We start from the raw sequence: 21,679 nt of genomic DNA, 5'->3' as shown, positions 1-21,679 counted from the left end.
TCTCTAGTGGCCAGTGGAGGAACTGCAGTGTGATCTCTCTAGTGGCCAGTGGAGGAACTGCAGTGTGATCTCTCTAGTGGCCAGTGGAGGAACTGCAGTGTGATCTCTCTAGTGGCCAGTGGAGGAACTGCTGTGTGATCTCTCTAGTGGCCAGTGGAGGAACTGCAGTGTGATCTCTCTAGTGGCCAGTGGAGGAACTGCAGTGTAATCTCTCTAGTGGCCAGTGGAGGAACTGCAGTGTAATCTCTCTAGTGGCCAGTGGAGGAACTGCAGTGTAATCTCTCTAGTGGCCAGTGGAGGAACTGCAGTGTAATCTCTCTAGTGGCCAGTGGAGGAACTGCAGAGAGACGAAGGTTGCTGGTTAGGATGTACTTATGGAATGATGTTATTTGTGAACAGGTTACTATGGCACCGGCTGCACTGACGCCTGCGCACTGAACCCCTGCGAGCACCAATCAGCATGCAGCAGGAAGATAAGCTCCGCCCACGGGTACACCTGTACCTGTCCCAGCAGCTTCTTCGGCCAATACTGCCAGAAAAAGTAGGAGATGTTTCCTGAGGCGCTCCTGATTCGTGGCAGTGATGTGTGTACTGACGTGTGTGTGTGTGTGTGTGTGTGTGTGTGTGTGTGTGTGTCAGGACGGACCTGCCGTGTCCCCGCGGATGGTGGGGTGATAAGTCATGTGGTCCGTGTAACTGTGACACGGCTAAAGGATTCGACGCCGACTGTAACAAGACCAGCGGAGTGTGTCGCTGCAAGGTAACGAGGGAACACATTAACACATTATGAAACTATTAATGTTTCTTTAGTTACTATTTTCAATTTTACAATTTTCAATGAATTAATTATTTATATTTTTGTATTGTTTAATAAATCGTATACATATATTATTCATTTTAGATTATTCATTTAAAAATTTCAATTATTTGTATTATATAATTTTTTTGTTGGTTCATTATTTGTATAGTATTGTATTAAACAATCTACATTTTTAAAATAAAATATCAGATTTATTAAACAATATAAAATAAAATATGTCTATTTATTGCATTATTTTTATTTTAAAATATATATATATATTTATTTTTTATTTTATATTACTACATTTTATAATTTACTATTATTATAATATTTTTATATTTGAGTATTTAGTCAATTCTTTTTTTATTATATTATTTTATTTTAATATTGTTTAATAAATTATAAAAAAAATATATTATTTAATTAAATATTAATACATTTTATTATTTATTTTTTTTATTATATTTTTTTATGTTATATTAAACTTCTATCTAAAGCGTTAGCAAATCCAAGATTTATAAAAAAAAAAGTTCCCGTTTAAAAACGGTTGAGCACATCATTACCGTCACACAGTTGATTGCGTTGATGATGCGATTGTTCGCTACGTGTGGTTCCTCTCCTCAGGATAATCACTTTCGGCCCGCGTCAGGTGACGTGTGTGTGTTGTGCGAGTGTTACGCCGTGGGCTCTTTCTCCCGCGCTTGTGACCGGGTCACGGGTCAGTGTCAGTGTAAGCCAGGGGTCATAGGTCGCCAGTGTGACCACTGCGATAACCCGTTCGCTGAGGTCTCGTCCAGCGGCTGCGAAGGTCAGACTCTCAAACACATCATACGCTCTTTTTCAGTGACCCTTCCCAGAGTTCCTCTAGTCACGTGTGTGTGTGTGTGTTGCAGTGATCTACGACAGCTGTCCTCAGGCCATCGATCAGGGAATCTGGTGGCCAAGGACCAAGTTCGGTTTACCGGCCGCCGTCTCGTGTCCGAAAGGATCCATCGGTAAGAGCCAAACAGCATTTAAAGGGGTCCTAAAATAACCTTTTCACAAGATGTAAAATAAGTAGTAGCGGGAATGAGAGTAGCGGGAATGAGAGTAGCGGGAATGAGAGTAGCGGGAATGACAGTGACGGGAATGACAGTGACGGGAATGAGAGTGACGGGAATGAGAGTAGCGGGAATGACAGTAGCGGGAATGACAGTAGCGGGAATGACAGTAGCGGGAATGACAGTAGCGGGAATGACAGTAACGGGAATGACAGTAACGGGAATGACAGTAACAGGAATGACAGTAGCGGGAATGAGAGTAACGGGAATGACAGTAACGGGAATGAGAGTAACGGGAATGAGAGTAACGGGATAGACAGTGACGGGAATGACAGTGACGGGAATGACAGTGACAGGAATGAGAGTGACGGGAATGACAGTAACGGGAATGATAGTAACGGGAATGAGAGTAGCGGGAATGACAGTAACGGGAATGAGAGTAGCGGTAATGACAGTAGCGGGAATGACAGTAACGGGAATGACAGTAACGGGAATGAGAGTAGCGGGAATGACAGTAGCGGGAATGAGAGTAGCGGGAATGACAGTAACGGGAATGAGAGTAGCGCGGTAATGACTGTAACGGAAATGAGAGTAGCGGGAATGACAGTAACGGGAATGACAGTAATGAGAGTAGCGGGAATGACAGTAGCGGGAATGACAGTAGCGGGAATGACAGTAGCGGGAATGACAGTAACGGGAATGACAGTGACGGGAATGACAGTAACGGGAATGACAGTAACGGGAATGACAGTAACGGGAATGAGAGTAGCGGGAATGAGAGTAGCGGGAATGACAGTAGCGGGAATGACAGTAGCGGGAATGACAGTAACGGGAATGACAGTAACGGGAATGAGAGTAGCGCGGTAATGACTGTAACGGAAATGAGAGTAGCGGGAATGACAGTAACGGGAATGAGAGTAGCGCGGTAATGACTGTAACGGAAATGAGAGTAGCGGGAATGAGAGTAGCGCGGTAATGACTGTAACGGAAATGAGAGTAGCGGGAATGACAGTAACGGGAATGACAGTAACGGGAATGAGAGTAGCGGGAATGACAGTAACGGGAATGAGAGTAGCGGGAATGACAGTAATGGGAATGAGAGTAGCGGGAATGAGAGTAGCGGGAATGACAGTAACGGGAATGACAGTAACGGGAATGACAGTAACGGGAATGAGAGTAGCGCGGTAATGACTGTAACGGAAATGAGAGTAGCGGGAATGACAGTAACGGGAATGAGAGTAGCGCGGTAATGACTGTAACGGAAATGAGAGTAGCGGGAATGACAGTAACGGGAATGAGAGTAGCGCGGTAATGACTGTAACAGAAATGAGAGTAGCGGGAATGACAGTAACGGGAATGACAGTAACGGGAATGACAGTAACGGGAATGAGAGTAACGGGAATGAGAGTAGCGGGAATGAGAGTGACGGGAATGAGAGTGACGGGAATGAGAGTGACGGGAATGACAGTGACGGGAATGACAGTAACGGGAATGAGAGTAACGGGATAGACAGTAACGGGAATGACAGTAGCGGGAATGACAGTAACGGGAATGAGAGTGACGGGAATGACAGTAGCGGGAATGAGAGTGACGGGAATGACAGTGACGGGAATGAGAGTAACGGGAATGACAGTAACGGGAATGACAGTAGCGGGAATGAGAGTAACGGGAATGACAGTAACGGGAATGAGAGTGACGGGAATGAGAGTGACGGGAATGAGAGTAGCGGGAATGACAGTGACGGGAATGAGAGTAACGGGAATGACAGTAACGGGAATGAGAGTGACGGGAATGACAGTAGCGGGAATGAGAGTGACGGGATAGACAGTGACGGGAATGAGAGTAACGGGAATGACAGTAACAGGAATGACAGTAGCGGGAATGAGAGTAACGGGAATGAGAGTAACGGGAATGACAGTAGCGGGAATGACAGTAACGGGAATGAGAGTGACGGGAATGACAGTAGCGGGAATGAGAGTGACGGGAATGACACTGACGGGAATGAGAGTAACGGGAATGACAGTAACAGGAATGACAGTAGCGGGAATGACAGTAACGGGAATGACAGTAACGGGAATGAGAGTAACGGGATAGACAGTAACGGGAATGAGAGTAACGGGATAGACAGTAACGGGAATGAGAGTAACGGGAATGACAGTAACGGGAATGAGAGTGACGGGAATGACAGTAGCGGGAATGACAGTGACGGGAATGAGAGTAACGGGAATGACAGTAACAGGAATGACAGTAGCGGGAATGAGAGTAACGGGAATGACAGTAACGGGAATGAGAGTAACGGGAATGAGAGTAACTTGAATGAGAGTAACGGGAATGAGAGTGACGGGAATGAGAGTAACGGGAATGAGAGTAACTTGAATGAGAGTAACGGGACAGACAGTAATGGGAATGAGAGTAACAGGAATGAGAGTAACGGGAATGACAGTAACAGGAATGACAGTAACGGGAATGAGAGTAACGGGAATGAGAGTAACTTGAATGAGAGTAACGGGACAGACAGTAATGGGAATGAGAGTAACAGGAATGAGAGTAACGGGAATGACAGTAACAGGAATGACAGTAACAGGAATGAGAGTAACGGGAATGACAGTAACGGGAATGAGAGTAACGGGAATGAGAGTAACTTGAATGAGAGTAACGGGACAGACAGTAATGGGAATGAGAGTAACAGGAATGAGAGTAACGGGAATGAGTAGAATAGTGGAATAGTGTTTTGGCCTTTTTTAATCCGATTAATCGATTATGAGGTGGTTAGTCACGGCTAGTTCACACAGCAAGTGCTCTGTTTCTGATTGCGCGCAGGAACCGCGATCCGACACTGTGACGAACACAAGGGCTGGCTCTCACCCAACCTCTTCAACTGCACATCCCTGAGCTTCAGTACACTCAAGACACTGGTGAGACTCACACACACACACACACACACCAATCGTTACTGCATCATCCTCAGGTGTGTGTGTTTGTGTCCACAGTCAGAGCGTCTGGCGCGTAACGCGTCTCTGATGAGCTCCGCTAGCGTCCAGCACACGGCGGCTCTGCTGCGTAACGCTACGAGGAGCGCGAGCGAGTTCTACGGCAGCGACGTGAAGCTAGCGTATCACCTGACCCGCTCGATCCTGCAACACGAGAACGCCCAACAGGGCTTCAACCTCAGCGCCACGCAGGACGTGCTCTTCAACGAGGTACGCTTTCATATTCAACTACAAAAAAATGGAAACTGATTTGTGTTCAGCCGTTACCGTTGAAACACTGTTTCTGGCACTCCTACAGCGCCTCCTGCTGGTGCTCTGTACAAACACTGCAAACCTGTATTAATACTAGTGTGGGATTTCCTACAATATTCACTCATGACAGTAAAGTATGGTGTTCTGAGTCCGTCCACTGCAGTGTGTCCTCTCTCACTCAGTAGAACATGTGCTTAACACCCAGTCACGCTTGAAAAAATAAATAAATACCGTCATATACTGTGAAACCGCTATAATTTAGAAAAATACCGTGATATAAATTTTTGGTGATACCGCCCAGCACTAACTTGACTATCTTCACCATGAATGTTCTCTGTCTCTGATTAGCACCTGATGCAGGTGGGCAGTGCCATCCTATCGACGAGCACACGCGGGCACTGGGAGTTCATCCAGCAGACGGAGGGTGGCACGGCATCACTGCTTCAACAATTCGAGGAATACACCAACACACTCGCCCAGAACATGAGGAAGACCTACCTGAGCCCCTTCACCATCGTCACGCCCAACATCGGTCAGAACACGCACACACACACACTTCCTCCTGTCAGCAAACATACACCTGCAAAATCAGTGTTTCTGATTGGCTAAAGGACAACAGGCCACTGACTCTTTCAGTAATAGACGTAATTTCAGTGAAATCTGTCAAACGCATTAGTGGGATCTTATGTGATAGTTTTAGTAGAGATACCCTCGACTAAAACATTTTCTAGTCGACTAGCAGTCGTTCATTTATGCCATTAGTCTACTAATCGCGCGTTTATATTAATATATTAAGCCATAAATCATAATCATGTGCCTCTAATTCTATATAAAATACAGTAAAAATGCACGTTTCATACGGATTACATAATCGGAGAATATTTACTTTCCATTGGAATCTGTTCATTCAAATGTAGACACTTAAAGCTTTCTATAGATATATTTCTCATGTCTGTGAGGCAAGTATACGCTGAGTTTCGGTTCATTTATGATGCGCTCAAGTTCACTGAGCATTATTTTACAAAAGCACAACGTTTTGTTGTTATTGTGAGTTTAAAGAAATAAAAGTAGACCCTTTCCAGTTCGCATTACTCTTATCAGCATGACCGAAAATGAGGGAGTATTTTACATGAAATGCAGTGATGTGTGTGTCGTGCAGTAAGCAGCTCTCCACACAAACACTTGAATATGCACCTAATAATAGCGCGCATTTGTCTAGGTTAGCATTAGAGCGAACGGACTTTTAAAGTTGCTACTACTTACATGTTTAAAGTGATATCAGCCATATTTGGTGTGGATGAATGACAGGCGAATGTTTGGACTTCGCCACTTCCTGTAGAGCTTTTTTTTTTCTGCGACTAACCGACTAATAAAATCTTAGTCGACCAAACCTCTTCTAGTCGACTAATGGTTAATGGACTATTAGGGGGCAGCCCTGAGTTTTTGTGTTTGGTATTGTATAAGGACTCGTGTGTGTGTGTGTGATTCCAGTCATTTCCATCGATCGTTTGGAGAAGATGAATTTCGCGGGAGCCAAACTTCCACGGTACCAGTCTCTGCGCGGGCCACGCCCACTCGACCTGGAGACGGCCGTCACTCTCCCCGACTCCGTCTTCATCCCCGCCCCCGAGGGCAAAGGTCACCGGCACCACAGCGAACCAATCACAGAGCCCGGCAGGAACCACACGGCCAATCGGAAGAGACGGCACCCGGAGGAGCGCGAGCAGGACGCCATCGCTAGCGTGATCATCTTCCACAGCCTAGCGGCGCTGCTACCCGAGCGATACGACACGGACAAGAGGAGCCTGAGGTGAGAGCGGACCAGATGAGTGGCTGAGAGACTCACCGATTCACTGATCTAACGCTGTGTGTGTGTGTGTGTGTGTTCAGGGTTCCCAAGCGTCCGGTCATCAACACTCCTGTGGTCAGTATCACGGTTCATGATAACGAGGAGTTACTGCAGCATAATCTGGATAAACCAATCACGGTGCAGTTCCGCCTGGTGACCACTGAGGAGCGCTCAAAACCCATCTGTGTGTTCTGGAACCACTCCATAGTGTGAGTACTTGCACGATTACTTGCATGATTGTGAGTACTTGCAATATTAATGCTTATATACCTACTATGAGTGTGAGTGCTTGCGCGATTAATACTCATATACTTGCATGATTGTGAGTACTTGCACGATTAATTCTCATATACTTGCATGATTGTGAGTACTTGCAATATTAAAGGAGAACTCCGGTCAATTTTAACATTGAGCTCAATTTTTAGTAAATTTGGAGTGCTGTCAATACAGAGAACAACGACACAAATCGGTGTTGCCTACACTGTGTTATCCTATTTTTAAAATTTACATCCTATTGACTTGAATGGGGCAAGTTTTAAACTTAACCAGTTCTTAGTCTTATCATCCTTGATGTGTCATTACAAGTGCCCAGCCATGTTGAGTGATTCCTTCAGAGTGAACACGAGTGAATCTGACTGCAGTAGATGTGAAAGATATGAATAAAAATGATGTTATATCAGCCAGCGCACAGACCTGTATTTAGTTCCTGTTTTCGGTGGAAGTCCAAAGTAGTCGATTGTCGAGTTCACGCGCATAGGTTTAGTTACTATGATCACGCGCGTGAACTCGACAATCGACTACTTTGGACTTCCACCGAAAACAGGAACTAAATACAGGTATTTGCGCTGGCTGATATAACATCATTTTTATTCATATCTTTCACATCTACTGCAGTCAGATTCACTCGTGTTCACTCTGAAGGAATCACTCAACATGGCTGGGCACTTGTAATGACACATCAAGGATGATAAGAGGATAAAAGCAGGTTTAAAACTTGCCCCATTCAAGTCAATAGGGTGCAAATTTTAAAAATAGGATAACACGGTGTAGGCAACACCGATTTTTGTCGTTGTTCTCTGTATTGACAGCACTCCAAATTTACTAAAAATTGAGCTCAATGTTAAAATTGACCGGAGTTCTCCTTTAATGCTTATATACTTTCATGATTGTGAGTACTTGCACGATTAATACTCATATACTTGCATGATTGTGAGTACTTGCCTGATTAATACTCATATATTTGCATTATTGTGTGTGCTTACACGATTAATACTCACATACTTGCTTGACTGTGAGTACTTGCACAAGTAATACTCATATACTGGTTGTGAGTACTTACACGATAAATACTTGTGTGTGTGTGTATATATATATCAGTCATTCAGAACACCTAAAAACTTCTTATCAAACACTTCATATATAAGATGTTTGTGTGTGTGTGTGTGTGTGTGTGTGTGTGTGCAGTACGGGCAGTCCGGGCGGCTGGTCCTCGAAGGGTTGTGAGGTGGTCTTCAGGAACAGCACACACATCAGCTGCCAGTGTTACCACATGACCAGCTTCGCTGTGCTCATGGACATCTCACGCCGAGAGGTGACACACCCAATCTAACCCTATTAACCGGCTTACAACAAAGTCTTGTGTAGTTTTTGATGAAGATGACTTTCAGAATCCGGTTCTTCATGTTTACCTCCAGACCTAGTCTTGTTGTATCCTCAGGTCAGATTGAGTTTCTTTATTTGGTGACAACTTGAAAAAACATTGTTTTCTTTAGCCCCAAACCACCTTTTTTGGTGGAAATTTATGTTAATATGTGGAACGGGACAGCAAGTTGACAGAAAAGCGTCAGATAGCCATTAGGGCTGGGACAATATATCGATGCATCGTGAATTGAGAAATGATTCTGGATCGATTCCAATTTTTCAGAATGTATTTCGTGCTGTCTCGAATCGATTCTAAGCTTAATTTTTAACATGTATGCAGTACTTTAGAAACGGCTGTAATCTTCTGGCTTCCAATACCTTACACACACCACTTGAACCATCTATAAAACAATCATTCATAAAGTATGAAAAGGTTGAAGTAAATTACAAGGGTGTTTGCAGTGGGCTGTTTACATAAAAGCATTCTGAGGTGCGAGTGCATTCACAGAATCAGCCGAACGCATGAGCGCTCTTCTGTCAAAATAAAAGTCTCAACAACAAGCGTCTTACGTCACTTCCGAGTTCCTACTGCAAACGAAACCAAGAAAACATTCCTATGGGAACCATTAGTTCTTGAGGAACCATCCTGGTGGCTAGTTCCTATAACTAAGTTCCTATAACTACCAGGTGCGAAAGCCCCTATAGTGTCGGCCCAGATCCGGCCCACATCTGCTACATCTGGACTCCACACGCACCGGATCTGGGCCGACACTATGCTGCTGTCTGGGCAGAGAAAACCGAATGAAGAGCTGAACAAACGTGTATGTGTGCTTCAGAACGGAGAGATCCTGCCGGTGAAGCTGATCACGTGGAGTTCCGTGGGCGTGACGCTGGGCTTCCTCTTCCTCACCATCGTCTTCCTCTCCTGCCTGCGGGCCGCCCGCAGCAACAAGACCAGCATCGTCAACAACGGGGCGTTCGCGCTCCTCATCGCACACCTCATCTTCATCCTGGGCATCAATCAGGCCGATAACCCGGTAACACACACCTCCCGTGTGTGTGTGTGTGTGTGTGTGTGTTTGAGAGTGAGTGAGTGAGTGAGTGAGAATTTGAGTGAGTGAGTATTTATGTGAGTGAGTAAGTATTTGAGTGAGTGAGTGAGTATTTGACAGGGTTCCCGCGGGGTCTTAAAAAGTCTTAAAAAGTCTAAAATTCTGAACTTTAAATTTAAGGCCTTTAAACGTCTTAAAAACGGCCCGATTTTCATCCGAGGTCTTAAATTTAATTTAGTCAGGTCTTAAAAAGGTTTTACCCTCGTTCATTTTCTGAAATGCTGGCCACACAAAGTTATTACAAAGTAGCGAAAAAGTATTGAGTCGTAGCCTACAAAGCGGAGCTGTAGCAGGGGTCTCCGACACGGCGCTCGCGGGCTACAGTAGCTCGTGCCCTGATTGGCAGTAGATACCAAAGAGGCCGTTCATATATTGCGTCTTTTGCGCGCTCAAGTTCGTTATTTCAAATTTAGGCGCGCGGCAAGCGCACTCATATTAGAAGCAATGCGGCCGTTTTTTCCAGGCGGAGTGAGATAAAAAAAAAAGCTCAACTTTTCAGAATTCTGCAAGCGCACCGCAGGTCGTGTGACAAGAACCAACCAATCCACTTCACCCTTTCCGTAACAACATTGAAAGCTCAGTCAACATGAAGGATGGGGGTGCACCGTGCACCCAAACACTACAGGTGTTTTTCTCTTCTCCGTAAATAAATAATGGCTACAGCAAGTGTTTATCAGTGGTGGAAATCCATTAGCTAGCTACTGTCGTTGTGGAGAGCGCAGTGGATGGTTGCATAGCAACGACAGACGCAACGGGAAAATCAGACCAAATCTTACTATTAATAATAAAAAATAAGCTAATCTGCATTGTAAATGTCAGTAATTTATCTTTTTTTTTGGACACATTAATTCTATAAAAAAATATTTAAATGCTGAAATACGTGAGGTTTATCTTTTTATAAAACCTTTTTTGTCAAAACTTTATTTGAACTTGTGCATGTTATTAGATGACATGTTGCAAGACACTCTTTTAAAATCTAGCCATCATTTTTTTATGTTATTATTTTAATGTTTATGTAAACAAAAAGTGCATATTGATGCTAATTTTATTTGTTATTTGCTGGTCATGTAGGTCTTAAATTTAAATCTTTATGGTCTTAAAATGTCTTAAAAAGGTCTTAAATTTGACTTACTGAAACCTGCATGAACTGAGTGAGTGAGTGAGTGAGTGAGTGAGTGAGTGAGTGAGTGAGTATTTGAGTGAGTGAGTATTTGAGTGAGTGATTATTTGAGTGAGTGAGTGAGTGAGTGAGTATTTGAGTGAGTGAGTATTTGAGTGAGTGAGTATTTGAGTGAGTGAGTATTTGAGTGAGTGAGTATTTGAGTGAGTATTTGAGTGAGTGAGTATTTGAGTGAGTGAGTATTTGAGTGAGTGAGTATTTGAGTGAGTGAGTATTTGAGTGAGTGAGTATTTGAGTGAGTGAGTGAGTATTTGAGTGAGTGAGTATTTGAGTGAGTGAGTATTTGAGTGAGTGAGTATTTGAGTGAGTGAGTATTTGAGTGAGTGAGTGAGTGAGTGAGTGAGTATTTGAGTGAGTGAGTATTTGAGTGAGTGAGTGAGTGAGTATTTGAGTGAGTGAGTGAGTATTTGAGTGAGTGAGTGAGTGAGTGAGTATTTGAGTGAGTGACTGAGTATTTGAGTGAGTGAGTATTTGAGTGAGTGAGTATTTGAGTGAGTGAGTATTTGAGTGAGTGAGTATTTGAGTGAGTGAGTGAGTATTTGAGTGAGTGAGTGAGTATTTGAGTGAGTGAGTGAGTATTTGAGTGAGTGAGTGAGTATTTGAGTGAGTGAGTGAGTATTTGAGTGAGTGAGTGAGTATTTGAGTGAGTGAGTGAGTATTTGAGTGAGTGAGTATTTGAGTGAGTTATTGAGTGAGTATTTGAGTGAGTTATTGAGTGAGTATTTGAGTGAGTTATTGAGTGAGTATTTGAGTGAGTTATTGAGTGAGTATTTGAGTGAGTTATTGAGTGAGTATTTGAGTGAGTTATTGAGTGAGTATTTGAGTGAGTTATTGAGTGAGTATTTGAGTGAGTTATTGAGTGAGTGAGTGAGTATTTTAGTATTTTTGAGTGAGTGAGTGAGTATTTTCGAGTGAGTGAGTGAGTATTTGAGTGAGTGAGTATTTGAGTGAGTGAGTGAGTATTTGAGTGAGTGAGTGAGTATTTGAGTGAGTGAGTGAGTATTTTCGAGTGAGTGAGTGAGTATTTGAGTGAGTGAGTATTTGAGTGAGTGAGTGAGTATTTGAGTGAGTGAGTGAGTGAGTATTTGAGTGAGTTATTGAGTGAGTATTTGAGTGAGTTATTGAGTGAGTATTTGAGTGAGTTATTGAGTGAGTTATTGAGTGAGTTATTGAGTGAGTATTTGAGTGAGTATTTGAGTGAGTATTTGAGTGAGTATTTGAGTGAGTATTTGAGTGAGTATTTGAGTGAGCGTGTGAGTGAGCGTGTGAGTGAGTATTTGAGTGAGTGAGTGAGTATTTGAGTGAGTGAGTATTTGAGTGAGTGAGTGAGTATTTGAGTGAGTGAGTATTTGAGTGAGTGAGTGAGTATTTGAGTGAGTGAGTATTTGAGTGAGTGAGTATTTGAGTGAGTGAGTATTTGAGTGAGTGAGTGAGTATTTGAGTGAGTATTTGAGTGAGTTATTGAGTGAGTATTTGAGTGAGTTATTGAGTGAGTATTTGAGTGAGTTATTGAGTGAGTTATTGAGTGAGTTATTGAGTGAGTATTTGAGTGAGTATTTGAGTGAGTATTTGAGTGAGTATTTGAGTGAGTATTTGAGTGAGTATTTGAGTGAGTATTTGAGTGAGTATTTGAGTGAGTTATTGAGTGAGTGAGTGAGTATTTGAGTATTTTTAAGTGAGTGAGTGAGTATTTTCGAGTGAGTGAGTGAGTATTTTAGTGAGTATTTGAGTGAGTGAGTATTTTTGAGTGAGTGAGTATTTGAGTGAGTTATTGAGTGAGTGAGTATTTGAGTATTTTTGAGTGAGTGACTGAGTGAGTATTTTCGAGTGAGTGAGTGAGTATTTTAGTGAGTATTTGAGTGAGAGTATTTTTGAGTGAGTGAGTATTTTCGAGTGAGTTATTGAGTGAGTGAGTGAGTATTTGAGTGAGTGAGTGAGTATTTGAGTGAGTGAGTGAGTATTTGAGTGAGTGAGTGAGTATTTGAGTGAGTGAGTGAGTATTTGAGTGAGTGAGTGAGTATTTGAGTGAGTTATTGAGTGAGTGAGTATTTGAGTATTTTTGAGTGAGTTATTGAGTGAGTATTTTCGAGTGAGTGAGTGAGTATTTTAGTGAGTATTTGAGTGAGTTATTGAGTGAGTGAGTGAGTTATTGAGTGAGTGAGTATTTGAGTGAGTTATTGAGTGAGTGAGTATTTGAGTGAGTGAGTGAGTATTTTCGAGTGAGTTATTGAGTGAGTATTTGAGTGAGTTATTGAGTGAGTGAGTGAGTTATTGAGTGAGTGAGTATTTGAGTGAGTGAGTGAGTATTTGAGTGAGTTATTGAGTGAGTGAGTATTTGAGTGAGTGAGTGAGTGAGTGAGTATTTTTGAGTGAGTGAGTGAGTATTTTCGAGTGAGTTATTGAGTGAGTATTTGAGTGAGTTATTGAGTGAGTGAGTATTTGAGTGAGTTATTGAGTGAGTATTTTCGAGTTAGTTATTGAGTGAGTATTTGAGTGAGTTATTGAGTGAGTATTTTCGAGTGAGTGAGTGAGTATTTGAGTGAGTTATTGAGTATTTTCGAGTGAGTTATTGAGTGAGTATTTGAGTGAGTTATTGAGTGAGTGAGTATTTTTGAGTGAGTGAGTGAGTATTTGAGTGAGTATTTGAGTGAGTGAGTATTTTTGAGTGAGTGAGTGAGTATTTGAGTGAGTTATTGAGTGAGTATTTTCGAGTGAGTTATTGAGTGAGTATTTGAGTGAGTATTTGAGTGAGTTATTGAGTGAGTATTTTCGAGTGAGTGAGTGAGTGAGTATTTGAGTGAGTTATTGTGTGAGTATTTTCGAGTGAGTTATTGAGTGAGTATTTGAGTGAGTATTTGAGTGAGTTATTGAGTGAGTATTTTCGAGTGAGTGAGTGAGTGAGTATTTGAGTGAGTTATTGAGTGAGTATTTTCGAGTGAGTGAGTGAGTGAGTATTTGAGTGAGTTATTGAGTGAGTGAGTGAGTGAGTGAGTGAGTATTTTCGAGTGAGTTATTGTGTGAGTATTTTCGAGTGAGTTATTGAGTGAGTGAGTGAGTATTTTTGAGTGAGTGAGTGAGTATTTGAGTGAGTTATTGAGTATTTGAGTGAGTGAGTGAGTGAGTATTTTCGAGTGAGTGAGTGAGATTTTGAGTGAGTATTTTCGAGTGAGTGAGTGAGATTTTGAGTATTTGAGTGAGTTATTGAGTATTTGAGTGAGTTATTGAGTATTTGAGTGAGTTATTGAGTGAGTATTTTCGAGTGAGTGAGTGAGTGAGATTTTGAGTGAGTATTTGAGTGTGTGAGTTAATATTTTTGAGTGAGTGAGTATTTGAGTGAGTTATTGAGTGAGTATTTTCGAGTGAGTGAGATTTTGAGTGAGTATTTGAGTGTGTGAGTTAATATTTTTGAGTGAGTATTTGAGTGAGTTATTGAGTGAGTATTTTCGAGTGAGTGAGTATTTGAGTGAGTTATTGAGTGAGTATTTTCGAGTGAGTGAGATTTTGAGTGAGTATTTGAGTGTGTGAGTTAATATTTTTGAGTGAGTATTTGAGTGAGTTATTGAGTGAGTATTTTCGAGTGAGTGAGTATTTGAGTGAGTTATTGAGTGAGTATTTTGGAGTGAGTGAGTGAGTGTGAGTTAATATTTGTGAGTTAGTGAGTGAGTATTTGAGTGTGTGTTAATATTTGTGAGTTAGTGAGTGAGTACTTGAGATAGCGTGTGAGTGAGTGTGTGTGTGTGCGTGAGTGAGTGAGTGTGTACCTGTGCGTGACACAGCTCGTCTCTCTCAGTTCCTCTGTACAGTGATGGCCATCCTGCTGCACTTCTCCTGGATGTGTGTGTTCTCCTGGCTGTTCCTGGAGGCCCTGCACGTGCACCGCATGAGGAACGAGCTGCGCGACATCAACTTCGGCCCCATGCGCTTCTACTACCTGATCGGCTGGGGCGTCCCGGCCTTCATCACGGGGCTCGCGGTCGGCCTCGACCCCGAGGGGTACGGGAACCCCGACTTCTGCTGGCTCTCGCTCTACGACACACTCATCTGGAGCTTTGCGGGACCCGTCGCGTTCGTCGTGTCCGTGAGTGTTTGAAATTAACACCTGCCAACTGTGGCGGGAAACGCTGTCAAATCACGAGCCAAATTTGGCGTGTTACTTATGTTTGCTCACTTTGCTGGGGAAGTTCTTGTAAAAGCCAAATATGCACAGATTTAGCACAAATAATGATCATCATGATATACAGCATACGCCGTCTTCATTTCAAAAGCTTTATTTTCCTAACATTTCTAAATAACGTTCATAATTTTAAGAAACAAAAACAGTAAAAACTGTGAGCCACCACCATCCCCAAATCCAAATTCTTTCATTTCATGTCACATCCTCCTCAGCCCATACGCGGTGACATATGTGAGCCTGGACCACAAAACCAGTCACATGGGTACATTTTTTTTGGACAATATTTGGTATAAGATAAAAATCTGGAATCTGAGGGTGCAAAAAAATCTAAACATTGAGAAAATCTCTTTAAAGTTGTGCATTTATGTTCACGATTGTGCTGCATTCACTCACAAAAATACATGTTTTATATATTTACGGTAGGACATTTACTAAATATCTTCATGGAACATGATCTTAATATCCTCATGATTTTTGGCATAAAATAAAATCACATATACATTCCTAACCTGACAGTTGCATGTAATTAACTAAATAAATAAAAAATGCACATACTAAATAATAATAATAATAATAATAAACAAATACATAACTTAAAATAAATAAACTCCAATACAACACTTATTATAGACAAACGGCTACAACAGTGTGTGTGAAAGTGTGTGTGCTTCTCCCTCAGATAAACGTGTTCCTGTACATCATGGCGTCGAGAGCGCTGTGTTCGCTCGGACAGAAGAACTGCGAGAAGAGATCCGCGCCGAAGTGAGTGTCCTTCACACTGTGTGTGTGAGTGTGTGTGTGTGTGTGTGTGTGTGATGGGTTAGTGTAGGGGAATAGAATATACAGCTTGTCCAGTATAAAAACCATTACGCTTATAGAATGTTCTTACAAGTATAGCAAAACAAACGTGTGTGTGTGTGTGTGTGTGTGTGTGCAGGGCGGGTCTGCGGACGGCGTGTGCCGTGTTGTTCCTGGTGACGGTGACGTGTCTTCTGGCCCTGCTGTCGGTCAACAGCGACATGATTCTGTTCCACTATCTGTTCGCGGGATTCAGCTGCGTTCAGGTACGGTGATGTCATCAGACTTCAATCTGCTTAGCAACGCCCTAGCAACACCCTACCCTTCTGTTCTGATGCAGTCACACGTGTGTTTGTGTTTTCAGGGCCCGTTTATTTTCTTCTTCCGCGTGGTGTTTAATAAAGAAGCCAGAGACGCCATGCGCTACTGCTGCGGGAAGAAGCGACCCGATCACATGATCAAATCCAAACCATCCGTGAGTCACCTGACCATAACACTACAGAATACACACGACTGAGAACCGCTTATACTCCAAATCAGTCTGAAAATACAAAACTCTCATGTTAAAATAAATAATATAATAGTATATAATATAGCACTGCTATATTTAGCTTCAAATGCTAAAAAAGATACTAATTTCATAAATTTGTATATTTGACCTGTATATTTGACCTATGACCTACATCATGCCTGTAGTTATTGTACATGTCTGTGTCTGTCAGGCGTTCATCTGCAACAGTAATTATGCGGACGGGCGTCTGTATCACCTGCCGTTCGCTGAGTCGAGTGTGTCGCTGAACGGAACCCAGAGCAGCAAAACTCATCAGAACTACATGCCCTTCAGCCTCCGGTACACACACACACACACACACATTCACACACGCACACGCACACACACTCACACTCACACACACACGCACTCACACACACACGCACGCACGCACAATCACATGCTCACACGCACACATTCACACACACACGCGCACACACACACACTCACACGCACGCACGCACGCACGCACTCATGCACACACACACTCACACACGCTCACACGCACACACACACACACACTCGCACGCACGCACACTCACACGCACACACACACACACACACACACACACACACACACACGCACTCACACACGCACACACGCACACACACACTCGCACACACACACTCGCACGAGCACACACACACACACTCGCGTTGCTTCTCGAATACATTTATATTAACTGATAATATTTTGAGATATTTGAACAGGACAGCAAGAAACAAAAGACTCATTAAAAACTCTTGTTTTGTTCCAGTGGAGACGATGTGAACAGCAGCCACCTGAGTCTGAGTGAACACAACACACTGTTCCAAGACAAGCAGCAGATGGACGGTAAACACACACACACACACACACACGTACTTCTCACAGTCCGCTCACATTAACCTCCGTGTGTGTGTGTGTGTGTAGATCATGACTCCGACTCTGACAGCGATCTCTCGGAGCTGGAGGACGATCAGAGCGGCTCGTACGCGTCCACACACTCGTCCGACAGCGAGGAAGACGAGGGCGAGTTCCTGCAGGAGGAATGCTGGGAAAATCTGGCCACCAGTGGCACCATCAAACCTCACGGTACGACAGACGCGATTCATTCGTAGGTTCTGTTAGCGTGCGTCTATATTTGAAAAGCTGGACGATAATTTAGTGACTAAATTAAAAAATCAGTTGAGATTTGCTATATAGTATATATCGCTTTACAAGAGTTGACTGTATAGATGCGAAAATGGTTGGACATACTTATATATACAACTTTATATGAAAGCTAGATGACAGTATATAAAATAAATGTTGCGACTAAATAAAAAAATCACAGTTGAGATTTGCTATATAGTATATATCACTTTACGTGAGTTTACTGTATAGATGCGAAAAAAGTTGGACATACTCATATATACAACTTTATAAGAAAGGTGGATGACAATATATAGAATAAATGTTGCGACTAAATTAAAAAAGCACAGTTGAGATTTGCTATATAGTATATATCGCTTTACGAGAGTTTACTGTATAGATGCGAAAAAAGTTGGACATATACGAAAGCTAGATGACAGTATATAGAATAAATGTTGCGACTAAATAAAAAAAATCACAGTTGAGATTTGCTATATAGTATATATCACTTTACGAGAGTTGACTGTATAGATGCGAAAAAAGTTGGACATAAATACAACTTTATACGAAAGCTAGATGACAATATATAGAATAAATGTTGCGACTAAATTAAAAAATCAGTTGAGATTTGCTATTTAGTATATATCACTTTATGTAAGTTTACTGTATAGATGCGAAAAAAGTTGGACATACTTATATATACAACTTTATAAGAAAGCTAGATGACAATATATAGAATAAATGTTGTGACTAAATTAAAAAATCACAGTTGAGATTTGCTATATAGTATATATCACTTTACGAAAGTTTACTGTATAGATGCGAAAAAAGTTGGACATAAATTCAACTTTATACGAAAGCTAGATGACAATATATAGAATAAATGTTGCGACTAAATTAAAAAATCACAGTTGAGATTTGCTATATAGTATATATCACTTTACGTGAGTTTACTGTATAGATGCGAAAAAAGTTGGACATACTCATATATACAACTTTATACGAAAGCTGGATGACAATGTATAGAATAAATGTTGCGACTAAATAAAAAACGTACAGTTGAGATTTGCTATATAATATATAGCTTTACGTGAGTTGACTGTATAGGTGCGAAAAAGGTTGGACACTTATATATGCAACTTTATAAGAAAGCTAGATGACAATATATAGAATAAATGTTGCGACTAAATTAAAAAATCACAGTTGAGATTTGCTATATAGTATATATCACTTTACGTGAGTTTACTGTATAGATGCGAAAAAAGTTGGACATACTCATATATACAACTTTATACGAAAGCTAGATGACAATATATAGAATAAATGTTGCGACTAAATAAAAAACTCACAGTTGAGGTTTGTTATATAATATATAGCTTTACGTGAGTTGACTGTATAGGTAGTCTGACGTAGATTCTGTGTGTCAGATGTGTGGGAGGCTGAGACCGGAACGGTGGAGGGGGAGACTCTTCCCAAAGCAGAGGATGCTGGGACGGAAAACCTGCTTCTGCTGCTGCCCAGTTTACCGAACACCAGCGCGCAGCCGCACAAAGGTCTGAACGAGCCACGACATTCTTTAGTCCGAATCCAATGACGATTGCGCATTGTAACGTGTGACCGTGACACGCAGGAATCCTGAAGAAGAAGCAGCTGTCGCCCATCGCAGAGAGGAACGCCATCAACCGCATACACAACCAGCTGTCGGGAGACTCCGCCTCCTCACGCGAGGGTCGAGGGGGCGCGGCCAGGCGGGATCGTCCGAACGGGACGTCAGCGGGCGGACTAACGAAAACGCTCGACAACGACTCGTCTGAATCCGAGTGAGTGATAGCTTTACAGTTTGCGATGATATAAACTATAAATCTCGCAGTTGAGATTTTCTATATTATGGAGAAAAACACGTGGATATCTTAGCTGCAAACCAACAATTCGTTCCCGGGACTGGCTAATACGTCAGCACTTTAATGAAGGAACGAATGGCCACAATTTTCTAAACCGAGAGAATAAATTATATATATATTTTGTCCACATGTCACACTATATAGTTACATTTCGATTTTGACGTTCCTTTTTCTGCTGACATCATCAACCGTCTTATTGGTCACCTGACATCATATAGAGACGCTTTGCCCACGGATCAGGTTTCGTTCACCCGTGACTGCGATGTGTTTCTCTGCAGATGCTAGTGAGCGGCGAGGGAATGAAGAGGCGAGGAACAATCTTCCTGTCCGTCCCAGCTTGATCTCTCACACGACAGCCGATCTGAGTCTCCGTGCCAAACGCTCAAGGGAATCCGGCGTCCTTACATTTTTGTTTACATACTTGAAGTGAAGCACTTTTTTTTTTCTTTCGTCCTCTCGCCGCATCGAGACAACACTGACTTTTTGTAAACGAGTGAAAATATCAGGGAATTTCCTCCATGAAGCTGAAGCACTGCTGGACTGAGCGATGAAGGACTGACTCCTGACTCCTGACACCTGACACCTGACTGTTGACTCCTGACTCCTGACTCCTGACACCTGACACCTGACACCTGACTGCTGACTGTTGACTCCTGACTCCTGACTCCTGACACCTGACTGCTGACTGTTGACTCCTGACTCCTGACACCTGACTGCTGACTGTTGACTCCTGACTCCTGACTCCTGACACCTGACTGCTGACTGTTGACTCCTGACACCTGACTGCTGACTGTTGACTGTTGACTCCTGACTCCTGACTCCTGACTGCTGACTGCTGACTGCTGACTCCTGACACCTGACTCCTGACTCCTGACTCCTGACTCCTGACACCTGACACCTGACACCTGACACCTGACACCTGACACCTGACACCTGACTCCTGACTCCTGACTCCTGACACCTGACACCTGACACCTGACTGTTGACTCCTGACTCCTGACTCCTGACTCCTGACACCTGACTGCTGACTGTTGACTCCTGACTCCTGACTCCTGACACCTGACTGTTGACTCCTGACTCCTGACTCCTGACACCTGACTGCTGACTGCTGACTGTTGACTCCTGACACCTGACTGCTGACTGTTGACTGTTGACTCCTGACTCCTGACTGCTGACTCCTGACTCCTGACTGCTGACTGCTGACTCCTGACACCTGACTCCTGACTCCTGACTCCTGACTCCTGACTCCTGACTGCTGACTGCTGACTGCTGACTCCTGTCACCTGACTGCTGACTCCTGACTGCTGACTCCTGACACCTGACTGCTGACACCTGACTCCTGACTCCTGACTCCTGACTCCTGACTCCTGACTCCTGACACCTGACTGTTGACTCCTGACTCCTGACTGCTGACTCCTGACTCCTGACTGCTGACTGCTGACTGCTGACTCCTGACACCTGACTGCTGACTCCTGACACCTGACTGCTGACTCCTGACACCTGACTGCTGACTGCTGACTGCTGACTGCTGACTGCTGACTGCTGACTCCTGACTGCTGACTGCTGACTGCTGACTCCTGTCACCTGACTGCTGACTCCTGACTGCTGACTCCTGACACCTGACTGCTGACACCTGACTCCTGACTCCTGACTCCTGACTCCTGACTCCTGACACCTGACTGTTGACTCCTGACTCCTGACTGCTGACTCCTGACTCCTGACTGCTGACTGCTGACTGCTGACTCCTGACACCTGACTGCTGACTCCTGACACCTGACTGCTGACTCCTGACACCTGACTGCTGACTGCTGACTGCTGACTGCTGACTGCTGACTCCTGACTGCTGACTGCTGACTGCTGACTCCTGACTGCTGACTCCTGACACCTGACTGCTGACTCCTGACTGCTGACTCCTGACACCTGACTGCTGACTCCTGACTGCTGACTCCTGACACCTGACACCTGACTGCTGACTCCTGACACCTGACTGCTGACTCCTGACTGCTGACTGCTGACACCTGACTGCTGACTCCTGACACCTGACTGCTGACTCCTGACTGCTGACTCCTGACACCTGACTGCTGACTCCTGACTGCTGACTCCTGACACCTGACTGCTGACTCCTGACTGCTGACTCCTGACACCTGACACCTGACTGCTGACTCCTGACACCTGACTCCTGACACCTGACTGCTGACTCCTGACACCTGACTGCTGACTCCTGACACCTGACTCCTGACTCCTGACACCTGACACCTGACACCTGACTGCTGACT

General features: G+C 43.3%; 1 protein-coding gene across 1 annotated transcript in view; it reads left to right on the top strand.

The window, feature by feature from the left end:
- Positions 1 to 19,326, top strand: part of celsr2 (cadherin, EGF LAG seven-pass G-type receptor 2) — a gene marked incomplete at both ends in the record, with an annotated part of 64,725 nt that extends 45,399 nt beyond the window's left edge. Inside the window, 20 exons of the mRNA XM_079593889.1 lie at positions 400 to 541; positions 640 to 760; positions 1,427 to 1,610; positions 1,696 to 1,797; positions 4,663 to 4,757; positions 4,833 to 5,042; positions 5,433 to 5,616; positions 6,576 to 6,894; positions 6,975 to 7,142; positions 8,398 to 8,524; positions 9,411 to 9,611; positions 14,657 to 14,944; positions 15,720 to 15,802; positions 15,978 to 16,104; positions 16,203 to 16,313; positions 16,561 to 16,688; positions 17,147 to 17,223; positions 17,302 to 17,463; positions 18,930 to 19,055; positions 19,133 to 19,326. Coding sequence (XP_079450015.1) covers positions 400 to 541; positions 640 to 760; positions 1,427 to 1,610; positions 1,696 to 1,797; positions 4,663 to 4,757; positions 4,833 to 5,042; positions 5,433 to 5,616; positions 6,576 to 6,894; positions 6,975 to 7,142; positions 8,398 to 8,524; positions 9,411 to 9,611; positions 14,657 to 14,944; positions 15,720 to 15,802; positions 15,978 to 16,104; positions 16,203 to 16,313; positions 16,561 to 16,688; positions 17,147 to 17,223; positions 17,302 to 17,463; positions 18,930 to 19,055; positions 19,133 to 19,326 — 3,149 coding nt within the window. The remainder of the gene's footprint in view (positions 1 to 399; positions 542 to 639; positions 761 to 1,426; positions 1,611 to 1,695; positions 1,798 to 4,662; positions 4,758 to 4,832; positions 5,043 to 5,432; positions 5,617 to 6,575; positions 6,895 to 6,974; positions 7,143 to 8,397; positions 8,525 to 9,410; positions 9,612 to 14,656; positions 14,945 to 15,719; positions 15,803 to 15,977; positions 16,105 to 16,202; positions 16,314 to 16,560; positions 16,689 to 17,146; positions 17,224 to 17,301; positions 17,464 to 18,929; positions 19,056 to 19,132) is intronic.
- Between the last annotated feature and the right edge of the window lie 2,353 nt (positions 19,327 to 21,679).

The sequence above is a fragment of the Phoxinus phoxinus genome, assembly GCF_949152265.1.
Source record: "Phoxinus phoxinus genome assembly, chromosome: 20".
Classification (NCBI taxonomy): Eukaryota; Metazoa; Chordata; class Actinopteri; order Cypriniformes; family Leuciscidae; genus Phoxinus; species Phoxinus phoxinus.
This window is presented reverse-complemented; position numbering and strand designations above follow the sequence as displayed.